This window comes from Triturus cristatus, chromosome 4_2 (assembly GCF_964204655.1).
Source record: "Triturus cristatus chromosome 4_2, aTriCri1.1, whole genome shotgun sequence".
NCBI lineage: Eukaryota > Metazoa > Chordata > Amphibia > Caudata > Salamandridae > Triturus > Triturus cristatus.
In genome coordinates, this window is record NC_140586.1 from 640797100 (window position 1) to 640819416 (window position 22317).

General features: G+C 45.0%; 1 protein-coding gene across 8 annotated transcripts in view; it reads right to left on the bottom strand.

Moving 5' to 3' along the window:
- SGIP1 (SH3GL interacting endocytic adaptor 1) overlaps nucleotides 1-22317 on the bottom strand; it is a 1140118-nt gene that overhangs the window by 57220 nt on the left and 1060581 nt on the right. For all 8 annotated transcript variants that reach the window (XM_085602350.1, XM_085602347.1, XM_085602346.1 and 5 more), the window contains 2 exons: nucleotides 16413-16615; nucleotides 14015-14079 (listed from right to left, as the gene is read on the bottom strand). In XM_085602350.1, coding sequence (XP_085458476.1) covers nucleotides 14015-14079; nucleotides 16413-16615 — 268 coding nt within the window. The remainder of the gene's footprint in view (nucleotides 1-14014; nucleotides 14080-16412; nucleotides 16616-22317) is intronic.

A 22317-nucleotide genomic window follows, 5' to 3' on the forward strand; every position in this document is an offset into this window, starting at 1 on the left:
GCCGTAAGCCAACCCTGGCGCTGCTGGCAGCGCCAGGATTGGCTGAGAGCCTGAGAGGGGCTGTCCGCTGTAGGCGCCAACGGACGGACCTGAGGTGGCGCGGACGTGCTCCGGACCTCAGGTAGGATAAGGATTTCTTTAAATTTATTTCAACCCCCCGCGCGATACCCCCCTGCGCGACACATACACCCCCCCCACCCGCGAGCCGCAACTGCATATAAGTGAGGGGTTATTAGGCCCTATGTACGATGTACTCTCACTGACGTACATAACGCTTCAGGAGCAAACATATCAGTGTGTAGTTTCAGCAGCTATTGCGAGGCTTGTCATTAGCCCTGAGCTTTTTCGTGTCGACGCGCCAGTGTTTAAAAATGAAATAGCCAGGCGCCCCTCCCCAGCCCGACCTACTAAGCGCCTTGTTTCCGTTAATTCCTTAATCCTTTTAAAATGTGCGGGAATCTACGGTCCTCTGCTGTGGTTGACAAGGCACCCCCAGTTAAAACAGCGACTCTGTGCCCCTAATTTAGACTGCATGGCCCAGGTTAACACGGAGATCCTCTGTATTACGATATTTCCAGATTCACGCAGTGTGTTATGTTGGCACATTAGTGAGTGCTGGCCCCTCTTGCCCTGCTGAATCCATTTACTGTGTCCCACATGGCGCAGTGTTTCCCATTTGCTACTGTCCCCTGTTGGTCCACTGCCCCCAGCTCTTACTGCTCATACACTCGCTTACAAGCTGTTTAATCCTATGTGTGTTGTGTGAATCCAGCCGGGTGCTGGTGTGCCTCAGAAACAGAGTGCCAGTCAAAATGTGCGTTTGTTTGTGATGCAAAAGAGCGTAGGCCGCTTCACTAACAAACACACATTCAGACAAAGCAAGCTGCAGCAGGGCCTATAGAGAAAAAATAGGCGGACTGGACAAGTGTCCTTTCTTTGGGCCCAGGGCCTTTTCGGCGATTATAGGTGTTAACTGGCGATACGTCCTCCTCTGTCTGAATCTGAAAGCTCAGCCCTCAAGAGTGAGCAAGCCAGAAGACTCCGGAAACAACCACCGTCCATAAACTGGGGTGAGCTGACCTCCAGATTTGAGGGATTCTCTAAAGCACCCTTATATTTTTGTTCCATGCTCCGGAAGTGGCGCAACCAACTAAGAATACAATCATATTCCTAATCCATATACTACAGGGGCATAATCACTCCATCACCACAGCAAGTCTCTGCTCTCACCATCATTACGTGTCATTAAGTGCAACCTCCTCAACAGAACTGCCAAATGATCCCTCTCGTGGTTTATATGGCTCTCTTGTTCTCCTAAAGTTTCTTATTATTTGCACTTGCTGTCGCCGATGTCTTAAATATTCTGTTGTTGCTGTAATGTTGTTGTTAACCTGCCATTACGATCAGTAACTAAGCAATTTTAATTGTAAATATGGAGTATTTTTAATAGTTCAATATTCCAAATCTACACTGTCACAATTGCTTTATAAACCATCTTGCTTCATCAAATGTACTTTCAAATGCACTATTTTCCCACTTATTTTCAAAATTCTCGCAATACAACACTCATCAACAACTTTTACGCCCTACCACTTCCAAATGTCACCGGCCGCCACTGACTAGGGGACGGTGACTTCGCAACCCGTGAGAAACCAAAGAATCAGCACGAACACCAGCAATTTGTAAATGACCCTCAAAATTACATTTTGCTCCAATGTCTCAACTAAACATCCATGAGTCGTCGTGAACTCATCACTGCACTGATAGAAGTCTACACCCTGGGTGCGATTTTCACTTCATAACGTATCAGGAGAGCCTCCAACTGTGGAACACAGATTTCTTTTCACGAGCTTAATTTTCAAAGAGCCATCCTTGAAGAGGTGCGTCTTTGCAAGAGACAGTGAAAAGTGAAAGTGCTTGCGAGAAACAGGAGCTGGGGAAGTGAATGACGTGGGCAAGGGAGGTTCAGTGTGCGAGAAGCAGGGCCGTTTCTACCATTAGACAAAAGGGGGAGGGCGGCAAAAAACAGGAGTTTGGGAATATCTAATGTATTCATTCTTCTAGCCTGGATGACAGGGGGAGAGAGTGATAATAGTAAAAGGGAGGGGGCGGCATTTTTCAATTCTCGCCTAGGGCGGCAAAACTCCTAGAAACGGCCTGGGCGAAAAGGGCAAGTAGGGGAAAGGAGGACCTGAAGAGGGGGTGGCATGTGTGCATTTAGTTGTGAGGGGAGTGCGTCGGGTGAAATGGGGGCAGCAAGTGGGGTGTGTGGGTCAGAAAAAGGGCTGTGAGGAGAAGGTGAAACTACAAAATAAGTGAAAGACTGATGAGAGAAAGGAGTGTATGAGATACAAGTGAGACGGCCGCCAGGAAGAGGAGAGTGCGTTGCGAGCATGAGGGAAGCGATAAGGATAGAGCCAGCGGGGGTATCAGGGGATGGATAGAAATTGGTGTGTGAATGAAAAGCTTTAAAGTAAAGTGGACAGTATATGAGAGAGGAAAAGGGAGGTGGAGTGTTGGAAACGAAAGTGTGATGCTCACACGTTTAAAAAAAAAGGAAAGGAATGAAGGGTAAAACCCGTTCAAGAGAGCAGCGAGAACAGAGGGCAGTGTAAGATACGAGAGCCAAGGCAATTTTTGGGGAAGAGTCTAGGTTGCTATCAGCAAGGGGTTCCGTATTTCTGTTATAACTAGCATATGAGGCACCTTTGTAGAGTGGGTGGTACGAAAAAATGTAACTAGGTAGGCATGGCAAAATACCTGGGCTGGGCCTACGTGGAGCAGACAGAGAAGGACGTACAGGAGTCAAGTAGGAAAGAGAGGGGGGTATGTGAAAGCTCCAGGGGCTGAGCTTGAGGAAAATAAGAAGAGTGTGACCAAAATGCGTATAATAGAATAGAATTAATTGGGATAGGTACTGAGAGTAAGAAAAAAGACAAATGAAGGTGAAAAGAGAAAATGAGAAGAGAAATAAAGATAAGCAAAAGATGTGCAAGTGAGAGAGATGAAAGCAGAGAATTAATAGAGGTAGAGGCTGGATAAAGAGCGAGCAAGAGAGAAATAAATATCTAACAGAGAAAGGGGGAATTTAGACACAAAAGGAATAATAGTGGGAGGAGAACAGTAGAGCATCAGAGAGGAGTGTTTTTGTCCTACTGGGCACGTGTTGATCCCTCCATCATGTTTGACACCATGAGTAGTTAAAGTTTCTGTACTGGTACAGCAAGGATCCAGATTTTGACAAATCTGCATGTGGACGGTAGAAGTTGATCTAAAGAAAGGGAACCAGCAATACTGTAGGTTACAACACCATGAGTTACAGCGGCGATAGCAGGTCTATCTTGTCAAAATAAAACAAAAGGACATATTGAATGCACTTGCATAACTTTGCCTATTAATCAGAGCATTCTAGGTAAAGGGGCATGCAGGCATTCACGCAAGCCGCACCACTGTGGATTCCAATAGTTTCTAGGTTTTAGAAATACACAGAGATGGTAGTCTTGCTAGCCAACACTGTACCCAAATACCGCAGCAACCCCCCACAGTAAGTGAGAGTAAAAGGGGATTTTTAGGCATAATTTGACAACCCACACCACCCTGTATTACCGAGAGTCCCTATGTGTCAGAAATACACAGGGTTAGTGTAGCATAAGCCCTACTGCCTGAGCATTGTAAAAAGAACAACTGATGGACAGAATGCAGAACAATGTCATACATTCACCCCAGTACAGAGATCTGTGCCTAAATAAACCGTTTTTGTGCTCACCATGCCATTCCAGTTTGGACCCAGCCATATGCAAATCAGTCTTGACCCTGTGCTCCATGGAAACAGTCTAGCCCGAACTACCAGGCCAGGTCCTCCCTGGACTGGAAACAAGCATCCTAGGACCGATTTTAGGCTTTCAGCCCACATCAGCCAGGATAGCTTGACTCCAGTGGCATGGAGAGCACGGGACTCACGTCTGGGCATAGTCGTCCCACTCTGGTTGACAAATGCAAAAAGAACAATTGATGGACAGAATGCAGAACAATGTCATACATTCACCCCAGTACAGAGATCTGGATCCGGTCCTAGGGTGCTTGTTTCCGGTCCAGGGAGGACCTGGCTTAGCAGTTCGGGCTGGACTGTTCCCATGAGGCAAGGGTCAAGACTGATTTGCATATGGCCAGGTCTAAACTGGGGAGGCATGGTGAGCAAAAGAATGATGGATATAACCCAGATCTCTTGACGGGGGTTAATGTTTTGATTTGTTCTGCATTCCGTCCACCGATTGTGTCTTTTGCTTCCTCGCCCTAAGTGCGCTGGGTATGCCCAGACGTGGGTCTCGGGCTCACTGTGCCACTGGATTCAAGCTTCCTGGTTGAAGAGGGGTGTAACCCCGAAACCGGTCCTAGGATGCTTGTTTCCGGTCCAGGGAGGACCTGGCTTCGCAATTTGGGCTGGACTGTTCCCATGAGGCACAGGGTCAAGACTGATTTGCATATGGCCAGGTCTAAACTGGGGTGGCATGGTGAGCAAAAGAATGATGGATTTAACCCAGATCTCTTGACTGGAGGTGAATGTTTTGATTTGTTCTGCATTCCGTCCATCAATTGTGTCTTGAGCACTGTAGCTAATCCCCATGGAAAGTGAGAGGAAATTGGCATTTATTAGGATATAGCTTTCACATACTGGCTGGCGATGAGGTACAGAAAGACTGTCTAGGGCTAAAGAGTAGGGGGACAGCCTAATGCCAGGACAGGCCATCACCCCATCCCATAATTTAAAATGTTTTATCCTGGTGTTTTAGCTGTGGTAGGCAGTCCAATGCCAGGGCAGGTCGAATGGACCTCCACACACATAGTTTAAAAATAATAATTATCTCTGATGTCTAGTGGTGCCTTTTGCCCCTTCTCAAGTGCAAATATTCTAGACAAATTCGACAATGTGTCTCCTAGGAGAGCAGAGAGACTATCTAGGCATCTCTTGTGGAGAGGTGCGGCCTGATGACAGTATAGCGAGTCGCCCCCCTGTTTAAAAAATAAAAAGTAATCCCCCATGTATTTTGGAGCTTTCTTCCCCAATGGATCCCACCCACTCTACTGGGTTGGCAGATTGAGGGTACATTTTCCAATATGCCTCCTGTGGGTAAGACTTTGTGGTCTCCTGGGGTGAAGCTGTGTGACCTAATGCCCTTACCCCATACATAATTTTTTTAAAGTCCTGATGATGATCCCACCATTCACAATGGGATCGAAACGCTGTCAATCTTAAAAATCATGGATCCTATCAAACTGTGTATTTTTGTGACAGACCATGCTATTCTTGTTCACTGATAAACTTGTTGATCACATTTTATCACTTTACTGTATCACTTCAAAAGGGAGCACCAAGCACGTTTGTTTGCTCCAATATCCACTGCACCGTTGATTGTGTGTTTAAATGTAGTGTTTATTTTTCTCGACCAATTAAAATGCCATTTGCTTCTTTGCATTGTAAATACTACTACTAGGTACCAATATTTTCTTTGTTACTATCAATACCTCAGGTCCCTGGTGATCCTTGGGTCTCCCTTGCATACATACTACTTAATTATAGGCCTATTAGCCTAATAGATGTCGCCCAGAAGATTTTTGCCCGCATTCTCTTAGGGAGACTACAAACCTGGATGGAGGAATCTAACATTTTGACCCCTCTCCAGGCGGGATTTAGAGTTAGAATGTCAACTGTGGACCAATTGTTCAGGCTGCAAATGATCCACTGGAAAAGTATAATCTTAGAAGGGGGCAGTCTTTACCTCACGTTTGTTGATCTAAAGTCTGCCTTCGACATGGTGGACCGCAGCCAACTCTGGGAGTTGCTAAAGGGGATGGGCGTACCTCTCTACCTCTGTGACCTATTAGAACGACTCCATAAAGACACCTTCGCTAGAGTCAGGTTCGGACTCCATGGAGAACTCACAGAACCATTTCAAGTAGAAAAGGGAGTCAGACAGGGCTGCGTTTTAGCCCCAACCCTCTTTGCCCTCTTCTTGAATGGACTAGTTGAAGACATTCTGGCCCTAAGCGATATAGATGCCCCCAAGCTGGCAGGCAGGAAAATTCCCGCACTTATGTTCGCGGACGATACTCTGCTTTTATCCAGATCACCCATGGGTATGGTTAGAGTCCTGGATGGCTTTGCCTCCTTTTGTAGGAAAAGGAACCTAATCATTAACGTGAATAAGACCAAATACATGGTGTTCCATGCAGATACCACCAATCGTCCTATACCAAAACTGGACGGCCTGCCCCTAGAACGGGTGAACACTTTTGATTATCTGGGCTTGACCCTTAATAACAAAATGACCTGGGCCCCCCAGATCTCAAAAGTAAACTTAAAACTTGTCCAGATATCAGGGGGGATTCTAAAGATGCTTAAAAACAGCCATCTAAAATTAACCAGCCCTCTGGTAGAGATTTATAAAACCCAGGCTAGGGGGGTGGCAGCCTATGGCGCTGAATTATGGGGCCATAACCCATCCTTGATTTTAACCAAGTCAGAAAATCAATTTTTTAGACAACTATTTGCACTTCAGATGAGCACCCCCATCCAGCCGCTCAGGATGGACCTGGGTATTCAACCAATTGCGGACATGGTCGCCTCCAGACCTGTAATGTACTGGCGACGACTATGGAGCACTCCCGAACTTGCTAACTTTCAGGAGGAACTGAAGTCCATCTTATTGCTACCCTACCCAAGGCAGGTGTTATCCCTTGGTTAGCCTATGTTAAAAAATTACTTGGGGATATAGGGAGAGAAGATCTTTGGCTCGCACCTGAGGATACTTGCTCCTCTCTACCAAAAAGATCATTGGCAAAAATTTTGGAGGAACATAAGCTGACTCAGATCATTCGATCTGCTAATACTGCAAATTTGACCTCGGCTTTTCTTGAGGCCAAAATTGACTATAGATTCGAGTCTGCAATAGATTTGATTCACCCGGTATTTGCCAAAAAATTATATTTACAATTTAGATATGGGTCCCTTCCCCTCCGTTCAAGAACAAATAAATGGGTTGGCTCAATCACGCAATCTTGTCCTGGGTGTGGTGCCACTGATGAAACCGAGGTTCATGCTATAATCTTCTGCCCGGCATATAAAATCCCCCGTACAAAATGGATAATTCAACTTGCTAAGAATATAGGGGCCACGAACCATAGAGATCTCTTCAGGCTGCTGAAATACGATTCGTCCCCCGTATATGTTATTGTGATATCCAAAATAACCCCCTTACAGTTACTTTGTATTTGGGCCCTAGCCCAGTATATGCCAAACTTAGTGGCTCAAGAGATATTATACCATCAGGTGATGGTCTCCGTCTAAAATGGAGGGGAATGGATTGTGAAGCCCTACTTGATCGTGTAAAAAATGATCATCCAGTATTAATAAATTCTTGTTTATCACCCGACGGGGATTGCCACAGAATAGTTACCGATTTTGGTAAACTATGCGTGGCAATTAAAAATTATTTGTTAGTCCCACTACCCACAAAGGCGAAAGACCCAAGATGGTTCGACTCTGCCTGTTCTATGGCAAACAGGGAACTACGCAGGGTATTAACCACTAAGCCAAGGAATATAGCGGAGGTACAAACAGCTAGGAAATTTTACAAACAAAAAATAGCTGAAAGAAAGGCGGCACTTTTGATGGAACAGTGGGAGTCCCTGGTTGTTAGCGCCAATCTGAAGAGCAGCGGGCCATTTTGGTCCGCTGTCAGGAAAATGCGCGACATGGGTAAACATTTATCCCCAATCAGCTGCAATATAACCAGTAGCACTTGGGAAGCCCACTTTTCCAATATATATGCTGCTCCCTTTGAGGAAATAATTACCCCAGATCTGGGACAGCTGTGAGACCTGCGGATTGATCTTTCTGAGGTGGTGACAGCCGTCAGAGAGAGCCTTGGCAACAAGGCCCCTGGCCCAGATGGTCTTCCCATAGATATTATTAAGTATAGTTCAGATCTATGGGCGCCAATTTTACACAATGTTTTTAACAGTTTGTCAAGAGTGCCCATCCCTAAGACGTGGTCTTTTAGCATCATAGTCCCAATTTATAAAAAGGGCGATAGGTCAGATCCAGCTAACTACCGCCCAATCTCGCTTCTGGACAACACTTTAAAAATACTCGGGCGAGTTATTTACAACAGGGTGGTAGAGTGGGCGGAAGATTCTGACCTATTGGATCCATGTCAGATGGGATTCAGGAGTGGGGTGGGCACGGTCGAGCAATGTTTGAATCTAAAATTAATAATTGATAAGTATACCGTTGCTCGATCGTCCCCTATATATCTCGCTTTTATGGATCTTTCATCTGCGTTTGATCTGGTAAACAGATCAAAACTGTGGTCCATGCTTCTCAATTATGGACTGGATGAGCCTCTAGTGCATTTTCTGGCGTATCTCCATACTGATCTCAGGGCGCAAGTCAGGATTGGGTTGGGAGGTGAAGTTTCCGGAGCTATAAAAATTGGCAGGGGGGTCAGACAGGGGTGCGTTTTAGCACCCCTGTTGTTTATCATTTACATCAATGGCATAGCAAAGGTTTTAAAACAAGTAACCAGAGATGTGCCAATTGTCCAGGGGCATCCTTTGCCAGTTCTACTATACGCAGATGATGCGGTCCTTATGGGCCGCACCCCTAACGCCCTCCGTCTGCTTGTGGAAAATTTTGTACATCATATGGAGGGCCTAGACCTGCGTGTGAATTTTAAAAAATCTTTTGTTATGTCATGCGGACCTGGTAAACGGAAACTTAATACCATCCATATCGGGTCTGATAAACTAGATTCCGTAAACTCTTTTATATATCTTGGGGTGGCTTTCGCTGCGAACAACTCATGGAGTGGGCATTTTGCCCACGCCACGAGCAAGTTCTCGAAGGCCATCAACTCAATATTGAGTCTTCCACGCCCTAAGAAATTAGGCGCAACCAGTGCTATTTTAAATTTTTTTTAGATTGCAGTGTATTCCTGTTGCCACTTACGGGGCTGAAGTTTGGGCCCTTGCTAAAAACCCCGGTATCCAACGTGAAGAGACACGTTTCTGTAGGAAGGTATTGGGTGCCCCAATCTCGTCCTCTGAATTTATCTGTCACAAAGAGCTAAATCTCCCTTACATCTGTGATTTTATTAGAAGCAGACCAGCCTTATTCTGGTTGAGAATCTGGAGGAACAACGCAGCCTCCCTAACACAAGATATAATTAAAGATTGCCTTAAATGTGATCACGGTCTTTCAATCCCATGGCTTGCTGGAGTTTTAAAATTACTAAGTGCCGTGAACAAAGGAGATCTCTTCTCAGATCCCTCCAGAATCGGATGTCAAGATAAGGTAGAGGTTAACCAAACACTATATGCACTCTTTGAAACAGAAAGGATGGAAAGGGAAATATCCAAATCCACCGTTGTTCGATACATAGAGAATGACCTGTGCAGGCAACCCCTCCCACTTTATCTTACTCTTCCCATGTCCAGTTGGGAGAGGTCTCTGTTATTTCGATTAAGGGCAGGCTCCATAAAATTTTTGCTGGGTTTCCCCTTGGGTTATAATCACCCTACAGAATGTAACCCCTGCCCCTGTGATGGTACCAGCAAACAGAATGATCTGCATTTTTTATTCTTCTGCAAAATTTATTTAAAATACATCAACTGGTTTTTAACACCTTATTTTAGAAAACATAGACCCCTCTCCCTGGAGGAGTCCCATTTGATGTTACTCTCCCTGGATACGGAGGAACTAACCTTTCGTACTAGTACCTTTTTAAGACTAATAATACGTGTACGTAATATGATGGAAAACCCCTGAAAGATTGCTGTTTTAGTTACCTTTTTAATTCCTAAGTTACTGTATTTTGTATATTGTAATAATGAACTGTTTTATGTCTGTACTTTTATGAATTCAAGTAATTCGAATAAAGGTCTTTTGAATTGAATTGATATCCAAATTTCTTTTTTCTATGTGGCTAATCAGAAGACAACTATTACCTTATTAAGGTAATTTTATTTGTATTATCTATTGTCACTATTCTGTTTTTATCTTATGTATCACTGAATGATGATTGTATCTACATCCAGAACCATGTTTTTATCTTTGTTTATCCTTTCTGTGTAATTATACTATGCTATTTTATGAACTTTTATGGCTTGTAGCCGAAAAAGTTTTTCTGACTGACTGACTGACATACTACTTTTGTTATGCATGACATTAAGCCGCTCGTCAGCACTGTTTTACATTTTTCCAAAGGCACCAAGTCCGTTAAAAAAAACAAAATGCTTTTTCCACACAAAAAAAGAAGAGTAAACTCTGCTCACGTCTTTAGTGAAGTTTCACTCTTTCATTCACACCGTGTATTAAAGCAATCACTGGCGGTGTGAATCATCTTGTCTTTTGTGCAGTGATAATTTTGATAAAGAGCTTTTCATCACAACAAAGGAACAACATGGGCATCAGCAGCGCAACATTCCCGAACACAGAACAAGTAAAAGAAAAGTTGCAGAGGCTAAAGGCATATAAATATGAATCTCTCGCAAATACAGAAGAACAGTACAAGTAGCTTTTACACTAAAGAGGGTGTGAGTAGAGGACTGTTGTATGTTGTTCGTAAACAGGCACAAATGTACCAGAAGTACCACAGTCCTGCAAGAAGTCGTCAAACCTCGTAGCGAGATCTATACAAGTCACACCCGGGATGCCCATGGATTTCTATTTTTATTAAAAAATGTTTGGGGTTGGTAGGTTATGCTGGGTGCCTCCCAACCTAGGCAAAAATGCCACCGGTACCCACATCCTCAGAGTGACTGAAATCTTGAGGTTTCCACAGTACATTTTGGCCTCTTTTAAGTTCCAGGCAATAAGCTCACCAACACCTTGGGGTAACGTTTTGATCACTGCCCTTGTGCACGCCATAAGGTAGAAATATTCAGGGACCAGGTCAGGCAACGCAAGAAAATTAGTGAGCTGCCTAGATGTTTTTATGATGCAGGGGTATATGAATATTATGAAGATAACCGAGGAAACGGCAAAACCTAGAGACTAGAATAAATCCACAATCCTCAAAATGCTGAGCTAGTATGGCGTGGTGAGTCACACAGCTCCTTTCTCCACCTTTGGGTCAGGATTCTTATAGAATAATCTTTAGGGCTCCTCCTCCCTTGGAAACCCTACGTTTTTTCACTATCTACTCCAGATGGTATGGCACAACTGAGCCCGTTTAACCGCATTACGTCATTATCCCCACAGATAAGTAGGTCACTTCTATGCCGCAGAAACCCACAGCTCTATTGGATGTGGATGGGCCCTCTTTGCAGGTAAGCACTCCTGAAGTTCGATTGCGCTGCTACCCGTCCATGGTCCCAACACTCCTGAGTGCTCTACTGGCTCAATCACTCATGGGGTGTCTTCTTGGAAAGACGTGAGCCAGTGCCAGTTAAACTGTCAAATCCAACTTCTGCTCACCAGCAACAGAGCACTCTAGTCAACTCCACCACCTTCTCTGATCCACACTCACGAAATATCTGCAGTGTTCACCTGTCACAATTCAGTCCCCTCTGGGAGCACACACATTGACATTTTGAAGCCCTCGGAATAACCTTATGGGAATCAGAACAGCATGAGCATCCCCATCTCAAGTATCCTAGAGAGGCAGACACAGCAGGAAGTTGTTGGGAGGAGCCTGGAACTGGGAGCTCAATGGCCATACATCGGCCTACACCTCAATTTTCCAAAAGAATTATGCACTTGTGCCAGAAGCAAAAGAAGGAAACCACGGACTGCTGGGTTACTTCGCATAGAAGCATACTTCAAGTTTCAAGCTAAAATGTATGATCTCTTTCCAGGATTTTTTAATGCTTTGAGACAGCTACATGTGGGCTAAAAGGGTGATGGAATTAAACACGAATTTATAAGCAAAAAATGTGAAACTACTTGTAATTTCTAAGTTACGTAGTATTAGAGGCAGACTTGTGCAGAATACAAGGTAATACGTGGGAGATTATAATCTTGCATAAGGAATGTGAACGACATTGGTATTACACATTTAAAAAAAAAATCATGCGACTATTCATTAAAACCAATTCCTTGACAAATGGCGTCAAAGAGCATTCATGCTTTTTCTTGTGTCTATCACGTTTCAGTGTTCCCTATGTCCCCTTCTGTAACATCACCTGTAGGAGAAAGCAGCCTGAACAGAGACCCATAGTTCAGCAAGTCCTCTTTATCAGAATTACCAGACTAGTGCCATCCAATGAGTCTTCTGCTAGGCCCCCACTGACAGGGAGGTAGTGAGCATGCTGGCATGTAGTCAGGCAGCACCAGCGAATGACGTTAAAAGAGACCTCACATCACTTGTGGCCTCCCCACACTCAGTGGCAAGTCCCATTGGTGGTGCAAATGATGGGGCAGCTGCCAAGAGATGGCACAATACTCCTCCAGGCTCAGTATAAGTCAACAGAAACGGGCGAATAAAAAGTCAAACAGGATAAAACACTGCGCAAAGGTGGCGCCTGGGTACCTGTGCCAGGAAATTGAGAAAATAAAAAATGAGGCAGAGTGGGGGTATTTGATGCATAGAATCTTTACTCTCGGGCTATGTGGGATAGGCCAGAAGGCAAATGGACAGAGGCTTCATCATTCATTATTGGCTCCATAACCACCACTCGCAGTAATTCACCCCTAAATTGGACATTAAAAGAATATTGCAAGCCACTTCCAAGATTAAGATCCTTAAAAATGATTTTAATGCCTGGATGTGGTCACGGCCCTTTTCGTGCCACTGCTGGGAACACTTTACCCCAAATAGGATGCATCATGTGGGCTGTATTAAAGACAGGAAAGAGTAAGCAAGTCTGCAAGTGATACATACAATCAAAGTACCACATCTAACTAGATATTAGGACTTGGATGTCTATGCTTTGTGGACTTTGTGCTCAAACTTAAAACCCCTATACTCTGTCTCGATTTGTGGTGTTCACTTTCACAATCTATTTTGTCCAAATTCCCTTGTTTCTATTTTCTGACAGCTTGCAGTAGCAGTGAAAACCTTATTTCCCGGTTTATTTGCTACTCGGACATAGAACAGGGAAACGTGATAACTATGTCGACATCATCAATAGGTGTTACAGGCAAGGTGAAGCGCTGATTATTAGTATTGGGATAACACACTAGAATGGATGTTTATAGAATCACAAAATGAGGACGAGAGAAAGTCAGCCCGCGAGCATAATGAAGCTCAAGATATCTGCTAGCAGCAGGTATTCGGGAAGATGCACAGCATCTTGGTGAGTACTGTCAAACCTAACGCCGACCTAAGGGTGGATGAAAAGATGTGGAGGTAAAGCTCTAGGCAATGGAAAACAAGATGGCCGGATCCTTTGAATATTCTGTTCTAGAGGGGGTACGTTAAAAAGTCCACTATCCTGTGCAAGTTTCTGTTTAAAATGTTAGAAGGGAATTCTTGCTTAGGGAACATCAACACAAGAACAAATCCTTTTCGTCTGAACACCAAACATACCTGAGACAATGTTGAGTAACAGTCATAAATGGAGAAAAACTTTTAAGAAAAAAACGACGGCAAGGAAAAAAAAATCAAATTTTAAATTATAAAAGAAACATAGCAAATAACATAACAGGAGGTCATGAAATAAAAACATTGCTCTATTTAAGGTCTTATTTACATTTAAGCGTGGCCAAACACAACAGCACACCAGGTCAATAAATATACCCTATTGCTCCCAATTCAGGAGGAATGTGCAATTAATGGTACCTGGCATCATGGCTATATAAGAACCGAGAAGTTATTAATCTCCACATTTTCAAAGTGTCCTTCTAAAATATGCTAATCAATAAACTACCAAAAAATCAAAATAATAGTGGCTGCAGGATAGCATAAAGGTAATTTACAATTACGAGACAACCACAGTTTATTTTGAGAGGTGAGCCCAAATTGTGTTAAAGACTATCAACCCCCATGCACCCTTTATTAAATAAAAGTATTACCTCCATTTTCAGATTTTTGAGATATTTCAGGAATCTTCCATAGTATTCGCTGCTGTTCGGCACTCCTGAAAACAAATTGACAACAAGGATTTAAACACTGAATGCAGAGGTGTGCATATACAAGAACCACTGAAAAATATAACGGCCAAAACATTTTAAGTCTATGAACGGAGTTCAAATTACTCATCACTTTTCTGTTTCACATAGGATAAAAGTACCGATGCAAATGATGACCCATTTTACTTGTTATAAAAAGTGAGCTAGATTTTCAAAATGAAAATACTCCTATTGTAACATTTAATAAGCAGAGAAAAATACAATTGTAGATGCTTGCTGGTTCAAACAATCACACACATTTTGGGCAGACTAGTAAAGAGATCAGAAGGGTTCCCCTGACTAAAAGGGAGTATTGAGAGGCAGACCCTCCGATAATCTCTCTTGGACAGTATTTCCATACCCGTCCCTTCTTAAAATGGAAAAAGATAAAATTATTTTTCCTTCCGCTACTGCTCTTGAGTTATATGTGAGCCAATGATTACTCGGATCCCAGAATTGAGAGCCACACTGTCATTTTAATGACGATGAATGAAGCACAGCATACCTTCACAAAAACAACGTAAAAAACAGGTTTTGCTTTTAGTTCTGACACAGCCAATACCTTTTGTCAGAAAATAATGCACAGGCAATGGGCTTTGGTTCAGCTATCATCCATTTTTGGCTCTTTTGGTTAGCTCTCTTCAGCCACTGCTGATGTATGAGGACTTCAGGTCTGGTAATTGAAACTTCTTTCTTCAATAAAGTCTATTTGAACTCCTTCAGGTGCAAGAGAGGCCTTTCACTGTAATTTGTCAGAAGGTAATTACATTACTGGATATATTGCATGAGTTGTGAGACAGAGCTGGGATTACCGTCTGTTTTAGTTTATGGGTAGGCTTTCTCTGTTTTTAAGGGTTTAAAAGGTGCAAACATTTCCTTTTCAGTCTGATGCTTAGGATACACTGTATACCTACAGGTACAATCTCTACCCACGCTTGGAAACGCTGGTGTGCAGACTCACGTCACTACGAAATGCAAAGAAGCTGGGGTTCAGTCATTAGTGGAGGCATAAATAGTAAACTATTTAAACAAGATATCCTCAGCACCATTCATGGAGTTGTCTCCACATAGGAATTTTGAGGAGGAGGGGGGATTTCCAAGCAAGTCTGGGTGTTAAGATTCAGCTTCTCAAGAAATCTTCGAAGGAACGGTTGCAAAATGGATCATGTTCTCTCTAAAAATGTTTAGGAAGCAACAGGTATCAGCCAGTCTAAAAAAAAACAAAAAAAACCTGAACTTGCAATTCAACTTGCCTATTCACAAAATCTTTATTTTTCTTTCCTTCCAGTTTTGCAGCTTGCCTCTTACGAGTCAATTCTCAATAATATGTCATGACACGGATTCTATTCAGAGGCAAAAGGGTATAAAGATTGAAAATTAGCCAAAATTAACAAACCGAGGACTTAGCAGAACTAGGCACAATTTACAGACTCCTGCAGCACTGGCCTAGGCCGGCCTCATGCTAAGGATGTTTCCATTAGGTCAAGCATGACAATCCATATGCCGGTAGTAGGCCGGGGCGAGTACAACCACGCAAAGGATGCCCACAATGTGTAAAGAAGTAGCAATATTATACAAGAGTAGACATTATGCCAAGGGTAGGCATCATCCTGCCAAGGATGCCCACAAAATGCTGCTACTTCAAGGCACTTGGGCTGAGTAAGATTAAAACTTCAGTTAAAAGCGCCAACCAGATCATCAATGCTACGTTCCCTGAACTGTTTCTGAACCATGTCAGCAGTAGCACATACCACTTCCCTACACCTTTCAAATAAGCAACATTCAACTCCAACGGTACATTTGCTTGAATAATATAATGTAGCCTTAATCTCAGCTGTAAAGTAATTTCAACTTTAGTCTTTATGATGCTAGCTGGAGCACCACATTTACTGTCTCAATTGAATGCAAATTAAAAACTAACTCAAACTAAAAGATTATTTTTAAATCTGCGCTACTAAAATATTTTTATTTTGCAACCCTGGAAAACTGAAACTGCACATTTCTTAACTGGCTGAAGAACACAGTTAAACTCCCCCCATCTACATCCTACCCAAACCTATGTTATTACAATTTACTGTAACAAACAATTAATGACAAGTTAAGTTCACAGATGTTCCCTAACCTGGTCGATTTTTAAATGGCTCCTAGTGGAGGACTAATGTAAGTCTCACTAACCTATTTAAAAGCTTTTATATGGAACACAATAGAATGTCCAGGCAATCTACGGAAAACATCATAGAAAAACAGGCACTACAAAGTATGGCTTTTAAAAGGCTGCAGACGGACATCAATATTTTCTTACCAAACCGCTGGTGGAAGCACAGCCTGGAGTTTGTTTACTCCTCCATCAATGGGAATAATGAACTGGACATTGTTGAGAGCGACGGGTGTAGTCATCGCTTCCGAGTTATACTTGTAGTCTATACGTAGATCAGTGCTTGTTGGTTCACACCGCCAGCTCACTGCAAGGTTCAGAGGAGTAGACTGGAGACCTTGGGAAGATACCTGGTAACATGAAAAAAAATACTTAGCTACTCTGAAAATCAAACTACTGTTGCGTGTTCCATAAACATATATGAAGGCAATACAATCGAGTTTTCCTCAACAAAACAAATACCTGTTGCAGAACCAGAGGTGGCGGTACTGACACAACTAGCGATTCTTAGGTTTAATTCACAGCTAACGTTTTTTGCGGATGGATTGGTTTTAAGCGGAGGGGGGTTGATTGTGCAAAGTTATTAACTATAAATGTTATGTGTTTGTGGCAAGGCTAGATGGAGGCCCATATATGCTACTAATTTAACTTTATATTGGGGCCAGATGAAACAAAAGATATGACATTTTTGAGAACCTGAAATTGCCAACTGACATTCAGTATGGTAAACCAATCAATGCACAGCCCTCTCTCCAGGAGCCTCTGATCTCTGCCTCTCCCGTGTGGCTGCCCCATCCCAGGAGTGATGCATCTGTCACCACTGTGAACTCTGGTTGGGGAAGGGAGTGAGATCTGCCGTTGACCCAATCCTGAAGCAATTGGTGTGCAGTGCCCTCCCACTGGAACTTCAGGTCACACTGCAGAGCCCGCATATGCCACCTGGCATGATCCACCAGCAGAATGCAGGAGGCCTAGCAGCCTCAGGGTCATTCTCACCGAAATCTGGGATAGAGGCTGGAACATCTGCATCATAGCCTGAATATCCTGGACTTGCTGCTCCGGAGGATAAGCCAGAAATGGAGCTGTATCCAGAACTTCTCCGAAGAAAAGAAGCTTCTGAGAGGAAATCAGGTGTGACTTCGGCACGTTGACAGTGAAACCCAGGGAGTGCAGGAGGTACGCCGTAGTCTGGAGGTGGGAGACGACAGCCTGTGGCGAGCTCACCTTCAACAGCCAGTCGTCAAGATAGGGAAAGACTGGAACCCCTGATCTGTGCAGATGAGCTGCGACCACCACCATCACTTTCGTGAACACCCAAGGGGCACAGGTAAGGCCAAATGGGACCATGGTAAACTGAAAATGCTCGTGGACTACCTTGAACCATAGGTAACACCTGTAAGCTGGCAAGACGGGGATGTGGAAATAAGCATCCTGCAAGTCCAACGCTGCCATCCAGTCTCCAGGTTCGAGGGCAGACAGGACCTGAGCTAATGTGAACATATTTAACTTCTCCTTCCAGAGGAAGCGGTTGACGTCCGTGAGATCCAAGATAGGATGCAGGGATTTGTCCAGTACCAGGAAGTAGTGGGAATAACAACCACTACCTACTTCTGGCACATGGACTCGCTCAATAGCTCCCTTGGCCAAGAGAAATGCAACTTCCTGATGGAGGAGGGCTAAGTGATCCTCCGACATGCAATGGAGTGTTGGTGGCATGGAGGAAGGGGTAGACTTGAAGGGAAAGGATTAGCCCCTTAGGACTATCTGTAAAACCCACCTGTCTGACGTGATGTTGTGCCAGTGGGGAGGTGATGGCGGATTCTGCCGCCCACTGGCAACTGGTGGCCCTGAAATGTCAGACCAGGAAGGTTTGGAGGCAGCTGCAGGTGTGGCATTGGTGGACTGACCCGCTCTCTGGCCCCCCGACCAATGACGCTGGGTCCCACGTCCCTGGCCGTGCAGTGGCTGGATGGCTTGTACGGCCCTGTGGCTCTGGGTGGAACGTGTTGGGGCACCCCTTCCGTGGCCACAAAAGGCAGACTGCATGGAGCGAGAAGTTGCTGCAAGGCCCAAGGACCTGGCCATAGCCCTAGAGTCCCTGAAACGCTTGAGCGCGTTGTCCGCCTTGTCACGATATAGGCGACGGCAATCAAAGGGCATGTCTAAAAGGGTATATTGGACATCCCCAGGGAAGCCAGAGGGTCACAGCCAAGCGTAGCAACTCAGGGCTACCGACGTGGAAATCGTCCTACCCAGCGAGTTAGCGGTATCCAGCCCATACCAGACGGTGAACTTTTCTGCGCCTTGACCCTAAGCAACAGCGAGGGCGAACATTGCCTGGGCCTCCTCCGGGCACTGTAACAGCACTTGTGCAACCGTATCCCACACTGAATGTGTGTAACAGCCCAAGAGACATGCGGTGTTCACTGACCGCAGTTCTAAGCTGGCAGAAGAAAACATCTTCTTCCCAAGTTGGTCCAGCTTCTTGGATTCCCTACCTTGAGGAGCCTTAGGGAAAGTGCTTCCTTTCGAAGACGAGGCTTGGACTACCAAGCTCTCGGGGGCAGGGCGTTGGAAGAGGAAATATGGGTCGCCCGTTGACGGGCGGTGGCGCCGGTGATCATTCTATCCACAGAAGCCCCTGTGCTGGGCTTGGACCAAGAGCCAAGAAGGACGTCAGTGAGGGCCTCATTGAAAGGTAGCATGGGCTCCGAAGAGGCTGCTGCTAGCTGAGGCACCTCAGTCAGGAGGTTAGTGCTGACCGCCACTGTAGGAAGCTCAAGGCCCGAGGCCTCAGCCGCCCTATGCATCACCACAGCGTAGGAAGCTCCCTCCTCCATAGCCACGGTAGGGGGACAAAGCATACCAAAGTCTGGGGAAGTATCCAGACCACTGGCATCACCCAACTCCTCTCTCCAGTCCGGTTCTTCAAGCTAGTCTGCCAGAGGGTCAACACACCCCTCCTAGTCCCTCTCCCTGTCCTTTGCCAACCACTCATGGTGATAAGGAACGTCAGGGAAGAACAGCGGTACAAAAGTACCATCTGGCGCCGGTAACTGCGTCGGCTGGCGCCGGTCCGGGTCCGTGTCCATGTCGAAGGGGAGGCCAGGGTCAACACCGGCCGAGGCATCGTCAAAGGGATTGGCGCTGGGGAAGGCACCATGAGGTTGACCGGCACCGGTCAGGTCAGGTCTGGATTCTTGGGGGCCCTGGGACGTAGAGGCCGGAGCTGCCAGCATCGAAGGCCTAGAGCCCCCAGCCGTCTCTGCGAGGGCGCGCTGGCAGAGTCGGGCTGCATAAAGATGGAATGGAGGGCTTTGTAAAAGGAACAAAGCTAGGCAGGGGACGCTCCAGCTCCTGGAAGTGAGGGAAGCTTGGAGCCATCCCAGCAGGCTCCGAGGGCGGAGCTGGAGGACGACGATCCTCCGTATCCCGCGTTGGTCGATGGGTGGGGGAGAAGGCAAGGATTGACTATGTTTCTTCACATTCTTCTAGTGCTTCGACTTACTCAATGATCAAGTCTTTGATGAGCAATGGTGGCTCCCTAACCAGTCCAGCGACCTTATTCTTGACTGGGACCTCGAGCGATGCGGAGCAGACTGTCGGGTCTCCAGAAGCTTTTGGGACCACTCCCACAAAGACTTTGGGTTGATGGCCCGACAGTCGGAGCACGACTTCGGGTCGCGCTCCAAGCACCAAAGGTACACGAGGTGCGGATACGTGACCGACATCAGCTTGTGACAGGAGTCACAAGGCTTGAAGCTGGTCCGGTGATGGGACATCCCTACGTCCACCAGGAGTTGAACGACTCAAAAAAGATGTCAACAAAAGTTGAAAAAGCTTTAGTCAAAAAGTGACTAAGGGTACTGCTCTCTCCAGATCTGAGCTGCTGGCACAGAAAAAAAAAGAACTGACGTCAGAGCTCAGGGGCGGCATCTAAGTAGATACCACAACGTCATCCCGGCGATCACGGCGACGACAACGAACGCGCAGTCAACCGATGCCACCTACCGACGCGCAGGGGTACTGCTCAGAGAAAAAATTCTCCGGATTCAGTCAGACGCCTGGGGGTAATTCTAAGGTACGGAATCTAGAACTAATAGTCTCTTTCAGCTTATCAAGAATGCGTGCACATCCTCAGAAAATCCTGTGGCGTTCACTCAGACATGAGCATAACCTAATACAGTATGTTATGTCCATACCTGCTCTCAACACCTACTAATCTGCATTTTGTCCATATTGAAAGCATTCCTGAATTCATCAGCGAAGGCCAGCAGGTTATTGATGGATCTATCCCATTGTCCCAGCAGGTCAGACAGCGTTAAGGCTACTCAAAGCCATTCCGGCAGATAAGAAACATTTTTTCTGAATCCGTCAATGTTTTGATTCCCTATCAGGCGGAACAGTGGGGAATGCACTGTTGTTAACTTTACTGGTGAAAGCGTGAACCACCAAGTTCTCAGGGGTCTGGTGCTGTGTTAGAAAGACAGGGTACCCAAGGGCAGGCATAAGACGCTTTGACACACATAAATTACTGGGGGACCTAAGCACAACTTGGACTAGGTCGCCATCAATGTCTCCCTCAAAGATTCATTAAAGGGCAGCAAAGGCTCTGCAAGAACCAGCCCTTTTGCTGCCTTGTGAACCACTACCAGGAAAGAGGTTCCCTGGTGAGGAATCTAATTCAGTCTCAGAATAAGAAACCATGTAAGTAATTCTGTAAATCTAAATATACACCAGCACCAATGGAATGAGGGAGGAGTAAATGTGTCTCCTGCCATTATTCTGGTCATACGGAAAATTAATCCAGTTTGAACAATGCTTTCAGACTACACAGTACCGGTATCAGGGAAGTAGGTAGGAATCTTCCGCCAACGGGGCTGTTATCTCAGAGAGGTATAAGCCCACTAGCCAACGCCGGCTCAAAATTGGAAACCAGGTTTGTGGTTAAATCCATAACTGCAGCTGGGGCTTGCTCCCTGAGTGGATGGGGCAGTCCAGGACTTTGGCACAGGAGTGGAGGAATGGGTTTGCACAGGTATGACCAGACAGGGACAGTCAGCGTCAAGGGTGGGCTTGCTGCTTCCTACAGTGACAGCATGGTTGAAAGCCTGTGGTTTTTCGGGGAAACATTTCTTCAGCACGTTACCTTGAAAAACGTTTGGGAAATCGAATGGCAGGGGAAAAAAGGAATTGACATCAGCGCCGGGGTGGCACTTCTATAGAGTGCCATGCCTTTGCTTTTTGGGGCATTGTGAGCCCACCACAGAGCCATCTGTCAGAGAGTGATGGCAACCGCTATGAAAAGTTGCAGATCCAGTTTGACATCTGGGGGAATTCTATAGGTGAGAAATTTGCGGTTAGATGCATTTATCTGAATAAAATTAATTGAAGAGTTATTCTGAACAGGACAGCACATTTCCTATTAAGGTGGATTGATGGTGCAGACTGCAAAAATAGACCTTGATGTGATGTTCAAGACAAATGGATGTGAGGAAGTTCTAAGGAAACAAGTGAGGGCTTTCAATTCAGAACCACCCTGACATATGACTGGGAACTTAAAGAAGCTTAAATCAAAAAGAAATTTTAATTTAAAGCAATATATTAGTTAAATATTTAATTCAGATGAAGTTACTAGTGCTGTAGTTTTTATATTTTGTTCTACATTTATATATATATATATATATATTAGCAATGGAGAAGAAATGTCGCACTCCCAGGAGTTCAGTGACAGCAGTTCTTTATTAAAGACATCAGCTTCTTTTCCGTTTAAGTAACAGAGCCCCATGATGCATTTCGACTTCCGTCTTCTTCTGATGGTAATTGCTCACAGCTGATGCACACGTTGTGCTTTAAAGTCTTTTTGCAGAGCATTTTGGTAATTGTAGTTTGCGCTCAGTGCGTTTCAAAAAATGCCCCATTCATAATTTAAAAATGATTATTTTGCTTACTCCTGGGCCCGTTCTCCCATCTCATGTCCAGGGCCGCATCGGTGCTTTCAAACCAAAGGAAGTGGCCTCATCTGTATGATGAGGCTGTCCTTTTAAAACAA